This window comes from Diceros bicornis, chromosome 32, assembly GCF_020826845.1.
Source record: "Diceros bicornis minor isolate mBicDic1 chromosome 32, mDicBic1.mat.cur, whole genome shotgun sequence".
Classification (NCBI taxonomy): Eukaryota; Metazoa; Chordata; class Mammalia; order Perissodactyla; family Rhinocerotidae; genus Diceros; species Diceros bicornis.
This window is the reverse complement of record NC_080771.1, coordinates 9,951,443-9,965,615: the sequence shown is the minus strand read 5'-3', so window position 1 is coordinate 9,965,615 and position 14,173 is coordinate 9,951,443. Positions and strand designations below refer to the sequence as shown.

Below are 14,173 nucleotides of genomic sequence, written 5' to 3'. Positions count from 1 at the left end.
TCTGTAATTGGAGTAAGGAAATGTATATTTTTGCATTTTGCACATGCCCAAAAGCAACATAAAAACATGCACCAGGGAAGTGGGCTGAGAGGGGGACTGGACCAGGAACACCAAACAGTCCAGGAGAACTGTGACTGTGTTATCAGTGATTACAAAATAAGATATTCTGAAAACCTCCAAGACTGGAGTAGATCTGTCAGTGGAACAGGCTCAGTCCTTTCCCAGGAGTCCTGTTGTCTCCTTGAGTTGCAGTCCTCGCTGCCTCACATTATTCATTTTTAGAGATCTTGTAGGAGCTCTGGCTGTTTAACCTAAATCATTCTGTCTATAGAGTGGGGGTTTTTGGTATTGATGGACCTTCAGATATCTTTTGGCCCTTTCCATCTGTGGTCAGTTTTGCATATTGAGAAAGTTTTAATCTTTACACCTTTAATCTTCCTCTCCTGATTTTATATTCCCAAATCGTTTTTCGTCTCCTTTTTAATATTAGAAGGGCTTTGGTGGTCTGGGGTATCAGGAACTCAGCAAATGTACTGACATATTTTTTATGTGCTGGGTGCTGTGTTGGGTTCCGGGGATAAAATAAAAACAACAGATACAGTCTTTGCTTTCACAAAGCTCACATCCTAATGGAGGAGACAGACATGAATTAACCAGGCACATTTAGGAGTCTGTAAGTGTAAATTGAGATAAATGCTCTACAGACAAGGAACATGGTTCTTGAGGGCTTGTAACAAAAGGATCTGACTCAAACTTGGAGGAGGTGACTCTTGAGGCTGAGTAGGAGTTAAGTAGCAAAAAGAGGGATCAGGTGGAGGAATATTTGAGACAGAGGGAACATCTCTGTTGCAGGAGGGAGTGTGGTGTGTTGAAGGAACTAAAAGAGAACCCAGGTGTTTGCTGAGGCAGGAGAAGCAGGCAGGAGCTAGGCCCTACAGGGGCTTGAGGGGCACTGGAAAGGGTGAGGAGCCGTTGAAGGTTTTAAAGTAGGGGTTAGGGATCAGGTTTGCAGCTTGAAAAGATCAGGGGCCCTAGTTAGTAATGGCTGCAGTGGTTCAGGTGTGCGTTGACAGTAGCTTGGACTGTGGTGCTAGAAGTGGAGTTGGAGAGAAGTGGACATATTTGAGAAGGGTGAGGAAACACGTGGTGTCAGACTGGCTGTGGGAATGTGAGGACTATAAGGTGTCAGGGATTCTCCTGGTTTTGCAGCTGTGCAACTGGATGGACAGTGGTGCTGACTGTTGAGATAGGAAGACCAGAGAATTCACACATATTTCTCAAAAACCTTTCAGTTAGTCCCAAAGGAGCTTGGAGACAGTTGGGAAGAATAACTCAAAGAGTGTATTTTAGCCCAGAAGAAATGGTTTCAAGCATATGATTAGATTAGTTTTGGGATTTAATATTTTTGAGTGAGGCGAAAGTCACGTAACGTACCATTAACCATCTTAAAGTGTACAATTCACTGGCAGTTTGTGCATTCCCAATGTTGTGCAACCACTTGCACACTCCTCTCTAGTTTCAAAACTTTTTCATCACTACAGAATAACACCTCATACTCATTCAAGTCATCACTCCCCATTCCTCCCTCCTCCATCACCTGGCAACCACTAATCCGCTTTCTGTCTCTATGGATTTGCCTATTCTGGACAGTTCATAGAAAAAATCATACAATAGGTGATTTTTTGTGATTGGCTTCTTTCACTTAGCATGAAGTTTTCAAAGTCATCCAAGTTGTAGCGTGTATCAGTACTTCATTGCTTTTTATGGCTAAATTTAAATAATTTTATAATAATTAAACAATTTGTTTATCCATTCATCCATGGATGGACATTTGGGTTATTTCTACTTTTTAGCTATTGCAAATAGTGCTGCTATAACATTTGTGAACAGGTATCTGTTTGAGTACCTGTTTTTAATTCTTTTGGGTAGATACCTAGGAGTGGAATTGTTGGGTCATGTGGTAATTCTGTTTAACTTCTTGAAAAACCACCAGACTTTTCCACAGCGGCTGCACCATTTTACATCCCACCAGCAATGTATGAGGGTTCTAATTTCTTCACATCCTCAACAATACTTATTATTTTCTGTTGTTCTTATTATAGCTGTCCTAGTGGGTGGAAAGTGGTATCCCCTTGTGGTGGTTTTTCTTTTGTTTTTGAGTGATAATTCTCAAATGTAATTTTTTATTGTGGTAAAATATACATAACATAAAATGTACCATTTTAACTATTTTTTAAGTGTACAGTTCAGTGGCATTAAGTACTTTCACGTTGTTGTGCAAACATCACCACCATCCATTTCCAGAACATTTTCATCTTTCCAAACTGAAATTCCGTACCCATTAAACATCAAATTCCCATTCCTCTCTCCCCCCAGCCCTTGGCAACCACCATTCTATTTTCTGTTTTTATGAATTTGACTACTCTGAGTACCTCTTATAAGTGGAATAGTACAATATTTGTCCTTTTGTGTCTGGCCTATTTCACTTAGCACAACGTCTTTAGTGTTCATTTATGTTGTAGCATGTGTCAGAATTTCATTCCTTTCTAAGGCTGAATAATATTCCAATGTATGTGTATACCACATTTTGTTTATCCATTCATCTGTTGAGGGACATTTGGGTAGTTTCTACCTTTTGGCTATCATGAATAATGCTGCTATGAACATGATTGTACAAATATCTTTTTGAGTCCCTGCTTTCAATTCTTTTGGGTATATACCCAAAGGTGGAATTGCTGGGTCATATGGTAATTCTACGTTTACTTTTTTGAGGAACCACCATACTGTTTTCCACAGTAGGTGTACTATTTTACATTCCTACTAGCAATGTACAAGGGTTCCAACTTCTGCACATCCTCACCAATATTTGTTATTTTCAGTTTTTTGGATAATAACCATCCTAAATGAAATGGTATGAAATGGTATCTCATTGTGATTTTGATTTGCATTTCCTTAATGATAAATGACGTTGACCATTTTTTCACATGCTGCTTGGCCACTTGTATATGTTCTTTGGATAATGTCTACTCCAATTCTTGCCCATTTTTTTATTGGGTTGTCTTTTTGTTGATGAGTTGTAAGAGTTCTTTATATATTCTGGATGCTAAACCTTTATTAGATGTATGATTTGCAAGTATCTTTTCTCACTCTGTAGCTTGTCTTTTCACTTTCTTGATGACGTCCTCTGATGCACACAAGTTTTTAATTTTTGTGAAGTCCAGTTTACTTATTTTTGTTTTTTGGTTGCTCATACTTTTAGTGTCAAATCTAAGAATCATTGCCAGCCAAATCCAAGGTCAGAATAATTTACCCCTGTGTTTTCTTCTAATAATTTTATGGCTTTAGCTCTTATATTTATGTAATTGATCCATTTTGAGTTAATTTTTGTACATGAAGTGAGGTAGGGGTCCAACTTCATTCTTTTGATGTGATTGTCCAGTTGTCCCCACACCATTTGTTGAAGAGTCTATTCTTTCCCCATTGAGTGGTCTTGGCACCCTTGTCAAAATCAATTGGCCATAGATGTTTCAGTTTATGTCTGGACTCTCAGTTCTAGTCCATTGGTTCATATGTCTATCTTTATTCCAGTACCATGCTGTTTTCATTACTGTAGCTTTGTAGTAAGTTATGAAATTAGGAAATGGTGAGTGAGTCCTCTAACTTTTTCAATATTGTTTTGGCTATTTGGGGCTCCTTGCAATTCTAAATGAATTTGAGGATCAGCTTTTCCATTTCTGCAAAAAAGGCCATTGGAAATGAATAGGGATTACACTGAATCTTAGATCACTTTGGGGGTTACTTCTATCTTAACAGTATTGTCTTCCACTCCATGAACATGGGATGTCTTTCCTTTTATTTAGGTCATCTTTAATTTCTTTCAGTAATCTTTTATAGTTTTTATTGTCAAGTCTTTCATCTCCTTGGTTAAATTTATTCCTAGCTATTTTATTGTTTTGGACTATGTAAATGAAATTGTTGTCTTAATTTCTTTTTTTTGGTTATTCATTGCTGGCATATAGAAACATAACTGATTTTTATGTGTTGCTCTTGTATTATGCAGCTTTACTTAATTTGTTTTGTGTGTATGTGTATTGTTTAGGTTTTCTATATATAAGATCATGTCATTTGCAAATAGAGACAGTTTTACTTCTTCCTTGACAATTTGGATGCCTTTATTTCTTTTTCTTGCCTAATTGCTCTGTCTAGGACTTCCAGTACAATGTTGAACAGCAGTGGTGAAAATGAGCATCCTTGTCTTGTTCCTGACCTTAGAGGAAAAGCTTTCAGTCTTTTGCCATTGAGTATGATGTACCTGTGGATTTTTCATAAATACCCTCTATCATGTTAAGGAAGTTCCCTTCTATTCCTAGGATGCTGAGTATTTTTATCAGGAAAGAGCATTCAATTTTGTTAAACGATTTTTCTGCATCTGTTGAGATGATCCTATAGTTTGTTTCCTTTGTTCTGTTAATGCGGTGTGTTACATTGATTCATTTTCTTATGTTCAACCACACTTGCATTCCTAGGATAAATCCCACTTGTTCATGGTGTGTAATGTTTTTAATGTGCTATTTGATTTGGTTCACTTGTATTTTATTAAGGATTTTTGCATCTATATTCACACGAAATGTTGGTCTGTAATTGTCTTTTCTTGTGGTACCTGTGTCTGGTTTTGCTATTAGTGTAATGCTGGTCTCATAGTAAGTATGTGTTAGGAAGTTTTCCCTTCTATATATTGGGAAAGTTTGAGTAGGATCGGTGTTAATTCTTCTTTAAATATTTGATAGAATTCACCAGTGAAGTTATCTGGTCCTGGGCTTTTCTTTTTTGGGAGATTTTTTGAATGATTCAATGTCTACTTGTTGTGGGTCTGTTGAGATTTTCTCTTTCTTTTTGAATTAATTTTGGTAATTTCTGTGTTGCTAGGAATTTGTCCATTTTATATATATTATCTAATTTGTTGGAGTATAATTATTTCCAGTGTTCTGTTATAATCCTTTTAATTTCTATAAGGTTGATAGTAATGTTCACAGTTTCATTTCTGATTTTAGTTATTTGTAGCTTCTCCCTTTTTTCTTAGTCTAGCTAAAATTTGTCAGTTTTGTTGATCTTTCCAAAGAACCAGCTTTTGGTTTCATGATTTGCTCTATTGTTTTTCCGTTCTCTGTTTCATTTATCTCTGTTCTAATCTTTATTATTTCCTTCCTTCTGCTGGCTTTCAGTTTCATTTCCTCTTTTTCTAGTTTTCTAGTTCTGTAAGTTATAAAGTTATTGTTGGTTTGAAGTCTTTTTTCTTTTTAGGCATTTTTAGCTATAAATTTGTCTCTGAGCATTGCTTTCACTGCATCCCATAAATTTTGGTATGTTTTGTTTTTGTTTTAATTTGTCTCAAAGTATTTTCTAATTGCCAAAGTGATTTCTTCTTGACCCCATGGTTGTTTAAGAGTTAGGATTTAATTTTTAAAACACTTGTCTGCTTTGGGTTGAGTGAGAAAACCATTGTTAGGGTATCGTCTTGGTTTGCTTTACTTTGTAGCTTTGGTTAATAGATAGGAGCCGAATTGTGTGGTGGTAATCTAAGGGCAAATTCATTTGTCATAAAGCTAAATGTCTAGATTTCAATAGACTATAGTTAGATAATAAGTTGCTATAGAAGATGTTTTTGCAAGTTTCAGTCCAATGAATATTTAATTACATTGAAGTGTCATACTTAGAAGGAGGAGAAACAGTCCTTCAAAAGAATATTATTATAGTTATGTAGAAAAATATCTGTTGAAAAGTTTGGTTTCTTTTGCGATGGAAGTCTAGCTTTTGTTTTTTTTAAAGCAACTGTATCTACCTAGTTGTACTCACCTTGGAGTTTTTAGGCTATTATATTTAATGTGGGAGATTTTTGCAGAATATGAAATAAAATTAGATTTGCTTATAAAAAGTGTGTCACAGTGTAGCATTATTGGAAGACAAAGATCTTAGGACACTTTTGTAGTCCCATACAAGGCTAATTTTACTAAAGGTGTGATTTAAGGGTGTTCATTAAGGGGAAGTGAACTTTTAAAAAATATAATCATTTATTTGTCTGTTAAATGATCACAAACAGGAATTATAGGTACTTTGTTTCAAAATGTGATAGAGTTGGATGTACATATTCATTATTTTGGAATATTACTGTTGTACACTTTTCTGGCACAGATAGTAAGAAGTAGCTGCATCTTGGCCTGTGGAAAAGTTTTGATATGTGAGTACCATTAGGTTGCTAGAGACTGAGGATCATCACATTATGGTGAGGCTCTCCTTTGTAACTTTATATGTGCACATGTTCCCAGATAGTCAAAAAGAAAAAGACACAGAGAAGTGAGTACTTTTATTCAGTGCCTCCTTGAGCTCTTAGAAGAAAGATAACATATTATCATTCCATGAAATGGAAGGCTCCTTGAAGTCTCAGAAGAAAGATAATGTAGTATTATAAAATGGGAAGGGACCTGGGAGGTCATTTCATTCAACTTTCTCATTTTTTTAGTACACTTCCCTTTAATGGACAGTGCAAGTATTTATTGAGACTCTACCATAATTAGGGCATTATCATCTCCCAAGAAAGGGCAAAAGAAGCTTTCAGCCTCATTGGGAAAGCAGAATACAAATAGAAGAGGGTGACAAATAGAAGATACAAATAGCAGAAGTTGACATGGTGGATATAAGGGAGCGGTTGTAGGTGAGCCAGGTGAGGATGGAAGTAAGGCCCTGAGGAGATGTGATGCTTGGTGAAAAAGTGGTGTTGTCATTGGATGGGAGGTCTTAGTCAATAAGGGTCTCAGAGAAGTGAGCTGGAAGGAAAGGAGCTTTAGTTAGATCTTTGAAGTCAAGATTTTTGAAGACAAGGCCAAGGTTATGACCATGTTAGTGGGTAGCTCAAGAAAGAGTGAGAGAACAGATCATTGGAGTAGAGGATTCAAAGACACGAGAGGCTAGGGTGTTGGATGATTCAGCAACGTGGTTTTTGAGTTAGTCAAATAGAGTTGGAAAGGAAGATGGTGAACCATGTGATGAAGTCTTATTGAAGAAGGGTCATGACCAAGAGCCTGGTAGATGACCATGTATGTTAACAAATTAATGTTCACAGCAGAACACGCTGGAAGTATATTAGAGTGACGTAGGGCAGAGAGGTAATGTTAGCAAATGTTTCTCAACATTTAAATCTCACTAGTGGTAAATAGTAAAATTGAAACACATTTGATACATTCAGACTACTTCTGGTGAATTCTCACAAAATACGCTAAGGATATCTTATTTTGGCTTTTTTTGTAGCTCCTGTCTTCGTTCCTGGCTAGAACAAGACACCTCCTGCCCAACATGCAGAATGTCTCTTAATATTGCTGACAATAATCGTGCCAGGGAAGACCATCAAGGAGAGAACCTGGATGAGAATCTGGTTCCTGTAGCAGCAGCTGAAGGCAGACCTCGCTTAAACCAGCACAATCACTTCTTCCACTTTGATGGTTTGTTATTTCAACCTCAAAAACCATCCTGAAGGGATTTCTCCCCAAAGGGGATGCTGTTTTAATTATAAATTGCCCTATACAGGCCAGTTTAATATTATATTTCAATTTTAATTGAAAGTGTTCAGTAAGTATAGATAGCACTGAGGGTGTTCTGTGCCAGGCATTTTGCTAGATTTTATGTGACTATGGGTGGGGGTGGGGGCGGGGAGGTGGACGTAGTGCAATTGAATCAACCATGCCTGCAAGGAACGCACTTAATGGGTTTAACACTTAACCATTGCTAATAATTTATTGCATTGATGTAGTACTTACGCATATAATGAAGGGTCATTGAATAGACTTTCCAGTGAGTACCAGAAGCAGAATCAGAGCTAGAACCTTGTTTGCCCATAAAATATGAATATTCTGCCTCCCAGCAGTGTTGAAAGGAGCTGTAATAAAACCACACTTAAAATTTTAAGGCCATGAGCACCATATCAGGGGCTGGTTGATCATTCTTCTTTAATTCATGTGACATCAAGCTGTTGTTGATTTTCATCAATTCCAATACCACTAAATTCTATGAGTTTGTATTTCTTACTATAAAATAGGTACCCCTGGAATTTTGTTAGGAGGAGTACTATTCACATCTCTGATTTGAGTTTCCATGGGTGGAGCATGGTGGGAGTGTGGCACATTGGTGAAATCCCTGATAGAAAGGACCAAGGAGAGTAGAGTCAAGTCTCTGAGAAGAGGGGGTGACAGTTGCCTCGATGGCTGGGCCAGGGTTGTGGGAAGGGTGCAGAGGGGCTGCTTTGGTGGCTGTTAATTAAGGCCTCTATCAAGTAAGACTTCTGAAATATACTAGCAGCTCTTGGACTTGGGTCCAGCTATGTAATCTGTTGTTATATGAATTATCTATAAAAACTTAGTCAAAATAGATAAAGTCAGCTTTATTTCTCCGTAGTAAGCACATGAAATAAGTAACCAGTTTAACATGCACATTTTGTTGGGCAAGACCTTTGAGATGGCCATCAACATTTTTATATTCCATGCCTCAGTGCTTCTTTGTGAAGGAAAGAAAAATTACCCTTAAATGTGTGGCTTGATATTGAGTTGTTTTACAGCCAATACTTGGTGGTGTTGTATCTCAGGATCCCCTTTTCTTAGGGAAATAGCAGAAGCAGAAGACTTCTTGGTACCATGAGTCCACGAGCCTGTGTTGTAGAACTCTTTGAAAAGAATTTGAATCAGAAAACCAAGGTCTTTAAACCAGATTATTAAGTAGAAAATACTTCATGAAAATAATTGTGAAAACAGCGTCTCCAGAGGAGTATTATGTGTGTAAAGTGTGAAAGAGAGGAGCAAAAACTCATCTGTTGTGGCCGCGTTAGAGCCATGAAAACCTTCCTTAATACTCTAGGCCAAGAGAGGGGATTGAGATTGTGTGGATCCAGCCCAGTGAGAAGCAGGAAAGCCTAGTGGTGGAGTGTTCTGGAACCTGACTGTCTGGCTTCCAGTCCTGGCCACCATAATTGAATTGTGTGATCTTAGGCAAGTTATCTAATTTCTGAGTGCTTGAGGACCCGAGCCCAGGGAACTAGAGTCAGATCTCTGAAAAGAGTAAAATGAGAGTAGTAACAGATGGTACCCTGTGGGGTTCTGGTGAGGATTACATGAGCTAACGTGGAACACTTGGTACAAAAGGCCTGGCATAAGTAAGCCCTTGGTGAGTACCAGCTCATGTTGTAGAGAGGCCGACTCTGGAGTAGATGACACGGGGAAGAGGTCTCTGACGCTCATGCTGGATTCTCCTTTGTTTCAGGGTCCCGGATTGCGAGTTGGCTGCCGAGTTTTTCAGTTGAAGTGATGCACACCACCAACATTCTTGGCATTACGCAGGCGAGCAACTCCCAGCTTAATGCAATGGTAAGGCCCGCTGACTGCTTTAAGAAGATGATTAATAATCAGAGGGGATGTGTGCAGTGTGCGTGACCTTGTTGGTCTTACTCTGCTGTGGCAGAATGGCAGGAATTTTCAGGGGCGTTTTATTTATTCACTGGGACCACTTAAATTCCTGTGTTTTAAAATTTGAAACTGGTTTGGAAAGCAGCTTTCATTATACTTGTGTGGCAGATAATCTCACCTTTTCTGAGCACTAGTAGGTTCACTCTGTTGTGATCTAGGCCAATCTTGGGACTCTCCTTGATTTTAACCAAAAATATTGGGGGGATTATTGACTAGAGTGAATGATGTGCATTTTATCAAAAATTGTATTAGGCCTACCAAATGTGTTTTTTTGACCCCTGTCCCCTCCCTCCCCCAAATAAATAAATAGATATCCATACACACACACACACACACACACACACGTCTGTGTGTGTATCTCTACCTTGAGATATTGAGGTGTGCTGTTGGCTCAAGGATATTGTTCAGATACTTCAAGATTCTTTGTATTTTTCTAAAGCTTTGTCATATGGTGTGTATTTTTATTTTACAATGTTGCAGAAACGTGTTTCACCATTGTTGAAATTTAGTGTTCTTTGTGGTAATAAATGCAGGAGTCTTAAAATGCACACTACCTTCGTCCTGCTTGGATGGGGCCTCTGGCTGACCTGGGTAAGCCTGACCAGTACTTCAGAAGGTCTTTGGTCATTGTTCATTCATTAGTTAATGGTATGGTAATATATTTATTCAACAGATTTGTACGGGAATCCTGTTCCCGTGATAGGAACTGCACAGTGTAACCAAACTGCAAAGCACTTGCAGTGTCAACAAGGTAGATGTGAGCCCTACTCTCAAGAAGTATAAATTCTAGTTGGGGAGACAGATTATAAATACAAAGAGATAAGGTCATTGCTGATGGTGATGAGTGCTCTGAAGGCAGGAAGGCAGGCAATGTGGGAGAGTGGGCAGGAAAGGCTATTTTAGAGGAGGCTTTCGGAGAAGTTCTCTCTGAGGAGGTGATATTTAAGCTGAGAAGAGAAGGAGGCAGATCAGGGGAAGGAGGCAGTGAAAACAGTAGGTGCAAAGGCCAGGATATGAGAAAGTGCTGGAAACCGAGAGAGGTCATTGTGGTTGGAGCCTAGCAGGTTGGGGACCAAGATTGTGGCATAAGTTGAGATTGCAGAGCCAGCTCGTGCAGGGATCTGTAGGCCACAATCCAGTTTAGATTTTATAATGAAAATATTAAAAGGCCACTCAAGGCTTTTTTTTCTCCCCCAGGGGACTGAGAGGGAATGATTTTGCTTCTGAGAGGAGAATGAATTAAAGGGGCAAAAATGGAAGCAGCGAGACCAGTTACGAGGCTGTGCAATAATAGTTCAGGCAGAAGAAGATGGTGACTTGAACCAGGGTGTTGGTAATAAAGATGAAAAGAAGTGGCAGATTAAAGGTATTTTTGGAAGATGAACTGACAGGACTTGACAGGGCTTTGATTTGCATGTAGGGGGAGTGGGGGGAGGGAAGTGCAGGAACGAAGCTGACGAGCTGGATTTCAGTTAAGCAGCTGATGGTGGTATCGGGTATTGAGTCTTGAGGGCAAGACTGGGGGAGAAACAGGCTGGAGGACCAGGACTTGGCATTCTGTTCGGTGCGGAAGTTGGGATGTCTGTGAGACATTCAAGTAGAGATGTCATGTAGGCAGCTCTGGAGCTCAGGAAAGACATCAAGCTGGAGACACACATTTGGGAGGCTTTTTTTTTGGTGCGGGGGGGTGGTTATGTCTGTAGGTGATATATAAAGCAGGAAACTGGATCTCTTCAAGGGAGAGAATGTGGCTTGCAAAGAGAAGAGGATCAGGGCTGAGGTCTGGCACAGAGAGAGGAGCTATGACCATGGTTTAGAAGGAAGGAAACCAGGAAAAGGTGGCAAGTGAAGCCTGTGGGAATTCTTAGAAGATGAGGGCAGAGAACTGCGTGTTGGATTTGACAGGGTGGAGGTGGTTGATTAGCTGGAGAAGAACAAACAGTTTCCATGGCCTGAGGGGTTGAATACTAGATTGTGGTGGATTGAAAAATGAGTGGGAGCTGAAGAAACACACAGTATCTGGCAGTATGTTATAAAAGGGAGTGGAGAAGTAGAGGGGGTAGCTTGATAGGCATGTGGTATCGGGAGTTTTTGTGTTTTTAAGACTTTTTTTTTTAAGATTTTCCAACAGGTCATTTATCCACAAATTTCAAAACCTATAGAGGAGTATCCAGTGAAGTCATGCTCCCATACTTTCCTCTATCCATCTAACCACCCTCTGCCCCCCATAACAACTGTGGAATCATACAGTATTTGTCTTTTTGTGACTGGCTTATTTCACTTAGCATAATATCCTCAAAGTTCATCCATGTTGTAGCGTATGCAGAATTTCCTTCCTTTTTAAGGCTGAATAATAGTATTCCATTGCATGTATATACCATATTTTGTTTATCCATTTATCCATTGATGGACACTTGGGTTGCTTCCACGTTTTAGCTATGGTGAATGATGCTGTGCACATGGATGTAAATATCTCTTTGAGACTTTGCTTTCAATTATTTTGAGTACCCATGGGTCTTTTTTTAAAGATAGATTCTAAAGCATGCTTGGTATGTAAATAAGAATGATCACTAGATGGGGAAAGATGAATGGTATAGAACAAACCGAAGAGTTAACTGAAAGAGCAAAGACCTGGAGGTGGAGGGTGGGGTTGGGAGCCAGAAGAGGAGAGAGGCATCCACCTTTGTTGAGAGGAGGGATGGAAGTAGCTACCGGCTTGTTTTTGAGATTTGGTTTAAAAGGAAGGCATGGCTCATAATAACCAAGAGGTGGAAGCAACCTAAATGTCCGTCAGAGATGAATGGATTAAGAAAATGTGGTATGTACATACCATGGAATATTATTCAGACTTTCAAAAAGAAGGAAATCTTGTCACATGCTACAACATGGGCGAACCTTGAGGACATTATGCTAAATGAAATAAGCCAGTCACAAAAAGACAAATACTGCATGATTCCACTTATATGAGTTATCTAAATTAGTCCAACTCTTAGAAACAGAAAGTAGAATAGTAGTTGCCAGGGGCTAGGGGGAAGGAGGGAATGGGGAGTTGCTGTTCAGCGGGTAGAGTTGCCCTTTTCCAAGATGAAAAAGTTCTAGAGATCTGTTGCACAGTAATGTGCATATAGTTAATACTACTGTACACTTAGAAATGGTTAAGATGGCAAATTTTATGTTATATCTTTTTGACCACAATAATAAAAAAAAGGCCTGGGTTCCTGCTGGCTCCTGCTTCCTCAGTGAAACCCTCAGCCAGGTTATCAGCAGAGAGTGACAGTGACATCCTGATTGGCATAGATGGTCTGGGAGTGCGGTGGCCTAGTGTGGCCACTGCCTGCTCCTGTCAGGCTCTAGGTGTGTACTTTGGGGGTTAGGCAGCGGTTGAAGCTCTGCACGTGGATCACCTCACCAGCCTCCTTAAAAGAATCAGAAGTCATGGGCATGTAACCCCCTTAGGAATAAGAATTGCGTTCTTGGACTTGGTGTGTTCAGAATTCTCAGAGAGGCCCTGGCTTTTCTTCCTCCAGTTCCATGATGGATTGAAATAGCCTATTTTCAGCACAACTGATTTACAGAAATACATTTTTTATAAAGATCCAATAATTAACTTAATGGATTTTCTGGAAGAAAAGCTCTGGTGGAGTAAAATGAATCTTGAACACTTTTTTATTTGGGAAATGAAGAGGAAGCTGTTTAAGAATAGTGAAGAACATTATCTGATTATTGAGGTTTTTATGGACTTTTCCAGTTAGCTTTGATTTGACCTGGGAAAAAAATGACTGACTGACATTCATGCAAACAACAAGGGGATTCCCGGCTAGTGGAGGCCTCGGGCCCTCTGCTGCACACTGCTTGTCTGGCCCTCCCCCACCTCAGCGATGCCTCTGAGCAAAGCTTTGTGCAGGTTTCCCCTGATCTTGTCTCTCAAGGCCCTGACACTGAGACACATCCCTCTCTTTCTACAGTTACGACGACATGTTCCTTGCAAGCCCATATCCCAGTAGGAGATTCATTCAAGATTCATTCATTCAAGTGCCCCTAAAGCAACTGTATTTTCCCTCCTCTTTCTTTTTTTCTTTTGATCATTAGAACTTTTCCACAAATAAAACCTTGAACATAAGCATTTGTAAAATAAATATACACATACGACAAACAAAACCTGGAGCCTCTTTGATGAAAGTATGAGTGGTGGTGTGTTGAGACCCGTGCTTGCTCCCGCTGCACACTCGCGCCCACTCTCGAGCACTGAGTGGACTCGGAGACGTTTCTGGAGTACAGTTTGAAAACTACAGCTCTAATATTAGGAATTCACTTTCTTTATCATCTTCTCAAATTGAGGTGTAATTTACATACAGTAGACTGACCCGTTTTAGTATCCAGTTCTGTAAGTTTTATCAAACCAACACAGTTCTGTGACCACCACCACAGTCAGGATACGGGACAGTTCCATTCCTCTCCCCCCAGATTCCCTTGTGCCCTTTGTAATCACTTCCTCTCCCACCCCCAGCCTCTGCAACCGCTTATCAGTTTTCTGTCCCTGTAATTTTGCCTCTTGTAGAATGTCATATAAATAGAATCCTACAGTACATAGCCTTTTGAGTCAGACTCCTTTCACTTAACATAATGCGTTAGAATTTCGTCCAAGTGGTGTGTATCAGAAGTTTCTTCCT

General features: G+C 39.5%; 1 protein-coding gene across 3 annotated transcripts in view; it reads left to right on the top strand.

The window, feature by feature from the left end:
* The window catches only part of AMFR (autocrine motility factor receptor), a 42,872-nt gene that overhangs the window by 21,026 nt on the left and 7,673 nt on the right, over nt 1-14,173 (top strand). For all 3 annotated transcript variants that reach the window (XM_058527850.1, XM_058527851.1, XM_058527849.1), the window contains exons 9-10: nt 7,303-7,493; nt 9,301-9,404. In XM_058527850.1, coding sequence (XP_058383833.1) covers nt 7,303-7,493; nt 9,301-9,404 — 295 coding nt within the window. The remainder of the gene's footprint in view (nt 1-7,302; nt 7,494-9,300; nt 9,405-14,173) is intronic.